The 4,884-nt window shown below is 54.1% G+C and overlaps 1 protein-coding gene across 1 annotated transcript in view; it reads right to left on the bottom strand.

The window, feature by feature from the left end:
- Positions 1-1,886: 1,886 nt before the first annotated feature.
- Adad2 (adenosine deaminase domain containing 2) overlaps positions 1,887-4,884 on the bottom strand; it is a 5,010-nt gene continuing 2,012 nt past the window's right edge. The window contains exons 3-10 of the mRNA XM_021220784.2: positions 4,032-4,079; positions 3,783-3,908; positions 3,549-3,699; positions 3,293-3,460; positions 2,960-3,189; positions 2,624-2,867; positions 2,281-2,401; positions 1,887-2,196 (exon numbers count right to left, since the gene is read on the bottom strand). Coding sequence (XP_021076443.1) covers positions 2,092-2,196; positions 2,281-2,401; positions 2,624-2,867; positions 2,960-3,189; positions 3,293-3,460; positions 3,549-3,699; positions 3,783-3,908; positions 4,032-4,079 — 1,193 coding nt within the window. The 3' untranslated portion in view covers positions 1,887-2,091. The remainder of the gene's footprint in view (positions 2,197-2,280; positions 2,402-2,623; positions 2,868-2,959; positions 3,190-3,292; positions 3,461-3,548; positions 3,700-3,782; positions 3,909-4,031; positions 4,080-4,884) is intronic.

Here is a 4,884-nt window from a genome sequence, read left to right as displayed (position 1 = left end):
GCTGTGGAACAGCTGAGCCAGGAGGAAGTCCTAGCATCCTGGTCCTCTTTGTATAAGTCAGCCAAACAGGACTCAGAGATGTCAAGGTCATGGTAAAGCATCAGTCATTGCTGGCTACGCTGGGAGAGGACAGGCAGCAGGCAGCCTCACTGTGCAGGGATGACCATGTCTCTCCTGCAGAGTGCTGCACAGCATGGGAGCCCAAACCCAGGCCCTGCATCCAGGGCCAATGAGACGGCCCAGCTGGCAAGGTCACTGCCTTCAACCCTGAAAACCTAAGTTCAATTCCCCAGACCCACATGATAGGAGAACCAACTTCCTGGAAGTTGTTCTGACCTCCACTTGTAGGAGGTTATATACACACACATGTACACACACTCACCACACACACACAGAGAGACACACATCTTTTTTTTTTTTTTTAAATTAAAGCTCTGTGGTGGTGCATACCCCTGGGGAGTAGAGACAGAAGGATCCCAGGAGAAGAGTCCTGGGGCCTCAATGGCCAGCCCAGCCCAGTCACAGAGCCCAGGACTGCATGAAAGACCTTGTCTCAAAACATAAGGAGGTGATTGAGAATGACACCTAGTGTCAATATCTGGTCATGTCTGCACACACCTGCACATACATGCACACACAGGCACACACATACATACACATGCACACAAATGCATACACATGCACACACATGCATATACCTGCACACACATGCAAATACCTGCATAAACATGCATACACCTGCACATATATGCACACACCTGCATATACCTACACACACCTGCATATACCTGCATACATAAGCATGTACATGCATACACATGCATATACCTGCATACACATGCATATACCTGCATACACATGCACACACCTGCACATACATGCACACACATGCAAATACCTGCATAAACATGCACACACCTGCATACACCTACACACACCTGCATATACCTGCACACACATGCACACATTCACACACAGGCACAACCTTGCACACTCAGGCACACATACATACATATGCACACACTTGTACACACATGCATACACACACACAAAGCATGTGTTTGTCTTCTAGATCTGGGTGGAGACACTTCATCTAAAATCATTCCGTTCCACTCATTTTCCTGCAAATGCCACCTCACCGTTCTTCCGGCTACACACATACCCAGTTTATGGGCATCTGGACGGGCTGTTTCCTGACACTGTGCATAAAGCATCAGTGAGCCCTGACATGAGTACAGTTCCCTCTGTGGTGGGACTTGGACTCCAGGGGTATACAGCTGGGCTACATGGAAGTCGTTTTTAGAGACACCCACCATACTGATTTTCTTAGCTGTAGAACTTTTGGGTCTTAGAAGAATTAAAGGTCTCCTTAGGGAAGGGGGAAGGAAGGATTAAAAAGACAAGAAGGCAAATGAAATAGAAGCAACGGGAGGAGGAGGTGAGGCTGGGGCAGGGATCAACAAGTGGGGAAGGAGAGAACAGAGGGGAGGGGGAGGGGAGAGAAGCAGATCAACCAACCAATCAAATCAAAGCTTCTGTATTGCAACCTAAACTAAAAATATTACAGTACAAATTAAAGCATATCACGGCATCCCCAACAGGGGCCCTTGATCCACAAAACACGACAGCCAGTACAAGCCAAGCCTGATGAGATGATGGGACCCATGAGTTCCTAGATCCCCAAAGCCCAAGTCCTGGAAAGGAGGGGGATTCAGGCCTCATAGCCAATAAAATGCTCCCAGCCTGCCCTCTGCCCTACCTGGCTCTGCCTCAGCCGCCGGGCCCTTCTCAACCTGCTTGTAAGCTTCATGAGTACCCATTTGTGGTGGCATGAAAGGCTCCCCTCAATGACCTACCACCTCAATACACCCCAACACGCAGACCACTAGAGACAATTTCTTTATTAAAACTAGACATACAAGTCCCTCCACTCCGCATCGGTTAGGTGTTACAGGACTCCCCAGCCCCCAGTTCTAGCCCCACCCTCACCCAGTATGCTCTCCCCCCTATCCCACCCCTGCTCTGCTCCCAGTATGTTCTTCCACTGTTGAGGTTCAACTCCACTAGGGTCCTTGTCCCTCGAAGTCTGGATCAGTGCCTGAATTTACCCACCAGTGGCTTTGAGGGCCAGGCCCCCAGGCCCTGCTGGTCCAGGAGGAGAGAGAGCTGCTGGCGAGCTTCCCTGTAGGGGACAGCCTAGGGTGCAGGGGAGAGGACAGGGTGGGTGAGGTGTTCGCTCAGAGTGTCCTAAGTGGAAGAAATGGCAGGAGGGAAGTCTACCTTGGCAGCCTCATAGGTCTGCAGAGACAGGAGCTGGGGCTTCTCCAGAGCTCTGGCAGCCTGGCGGAATGCTGAGAGAAAGGCGGCTTTGCAGAGACGGGAGGGGGGCCCAACTCTGGAGCTGGGGAAAGACAACAGCGGCCACTGGAAGAGAACAGTCGGATCTCCCTGGACCCCCCCCCCCCGTACCCCTTCACACAGTCTCCTCCTACCCAGGGCCTGTGCTACCAGAGGCGCCAGAGGTGCCAGCCACTGCTCTGCTCTATCTTGTGAGCAGGGGCATGGGGTTTCCCGCCAGAGCTTCCCTGCTAAGGGACAGTCAGTCCCACAGGGCCCTCCTCACTCAGTCTTCACACGTCCGGTGGTCACATCAACAACTTCGATGTCAGGGTCCCCCAGGCTCCAGTTGAGGCTCAGGCGGTGGCAGGTGCTGGGCCCGGGGTCAGAGGGGGCGACCAGGGGTCCAGCAAACAGGTGCAAGGTGGTACGGACATAGGGACATGGAAGACATGATCCCAAGACACTGTCTAGCCTCGGCCTGGAATGAATGGCCCGGTTCAGAGTTGGGGGATCGTGGCAGGGGTCAGCTGTGGGCAGAAAGCACAGGACACGGCTTGAGTCACCACGTCCTCTACGTCACTCAGAGCCCACTCTCTGCCCTAGCCCTTCATCCCCTCACCTAGGACGAGGCTGGTGGCATAGAGTGGCGGCAGGAAGTGAGCCAGCAGCCCACCACCCAGCCCAAGGACAGTCCAACGGGCCAGTTTGTCGCTGGCTGAGAGGCAGCCCACATGGGTATCTCGGAGGGCAGGCGCCACGTAGGATACAGGCTTCAGCTGCCCACATACATGGGCCTGCAGGCGGAAGGCCGGGCTGTGCAGGACGCTGTCTTCTGAGGCCAGTGGGAGGCTGTGGAGGTGAGGGGCGGCAGGCAAAAGCCCAGAATCAGGGTATTCCTTACACCCTAGTTCCCCACAATGAGACCCGGGGGCTCCCAGGCCGGGCCACGTACTAGATGTCATGGGCTGCCCCCTTGGGGGTGTTGCTCACATACAGGTGCAGGAAGACCCCAGGCTTGAGCACGAAGGGGGGCCCGGGCCCAGGCTGGGGGGTCAGCACCGACCGCTCTTGGCCCTTGGGACCCCCCTGTGTGACCAGTAGAAGCTGCCGGAAGAAGAACCTGGGAGTGACAGGCAAAGGGTGCTGGGGCAGTGGTTCCCGGCAGGCTGAGGCAGAACCTCCCCCCACCACCCTAGCCTGCCCCTCACCTCAGCAGGGCCCTGCGGGCGATGACCAGACCGTGGCAGTCATGGAGCCGACGGCCCGAGAACTCCAGCCAGCCAGCACAGCTGCTGCTGCCTGTGCCTAGTGCCACCAACTCATAGGTCTCTTTGGAGTGACCAATGCAGCCTTGGACCTCTGTGCAGGAAGGGACGGAGAAAACTCAGGCCAGGAGCCCGAGCTAGCCCACGGAGCTGGCGTCGGGGCAGGGCAGGTCCTACCTCTCTCCAGGATGACTGCAGCCACTGTCCCCTTACAGGCCCGGTACGGTGAACTCTCACTCAGGAGTCGGTCCAAGCCAGCACTGACCACGGCTGCACAGCGCTGCTCATGGGTCAGGATAGTCTCTGTACAAGGACCAGAGGACAGTGAGGGACCCACAAGCCATGCTTCCTCTACCTCTCCCTCTTACCCAAGGGACGAGGGACGGGACGGGCAGACGCCAGGGGCTGAGCCGAGAGCCTACCTACCTAAGCTGAGGGAGGTGAGCAGAGGCTGGCGGGGAGTCACCAGGGGCTCTGCAATAGACAAGAGGAGATTGCGGCATGGCTGCTGGGCCCTCCCAGCCTTTGGGAAGCCAAGAAGAGGCGGCGACAGCTCCACCTTCCAGACAGAGTCCACCAGCAGCTGCCTCCCGTGTGGTCATTCCGAGCAGCAGTGGCACGCACTTCATGCTGATGTCTAGGAGGGGCTGTGGAGCTGCACACACAGCACACACATACACCACACATGCATACAACATACATTCACACATACAAACACACACTCACACATATACATACACACCACAACACACACCACACAAATATACTACACACATATACACACAATGCACACATATACAACATACACACCACCATAACACATACATACATACACACACCAAACATACACACACATTAAACAGATACATATACAACATACACTTATATACACAACACACAAATATACCACACACATATACAACCTACACTTACACATAAACATTGCACAAACACACCACACACATACATACATACTGCGCCATACATATAATACACACTCACAGCCACACACACACATAACACATACAACACACACACACCACACATACACACACACCACATATCCCACATACACAACATATACCCCCCCACACACACATAACATATACTCCATATACACACACACACACACAACACATACCCCAATACACACACACAACACATACCCCAATACACACACACAACACATACCCCACATACACACACCACACATACCCCACATACATACACCATACATACTCCACATACATACATACACCATACACACCCCACATACATA

The sequence above is a fragment of the Mus pahari genome, chromosome 20, assembly GCF_900095145.1.
Source record: "Mus pahari chromosome 20, PAHARI_EIJ_v1.1, whole genome shotgun sequence".
NCBI lineage: Eukaryota > Metazoa > Chordata > Mammalia > Rodentia > Muridae > Mus > Mus pahari.
Note: the sequence above shows the minus strand (reverse complement) of the source record. Positions and strands in the feature narration are given on the sequence as shown.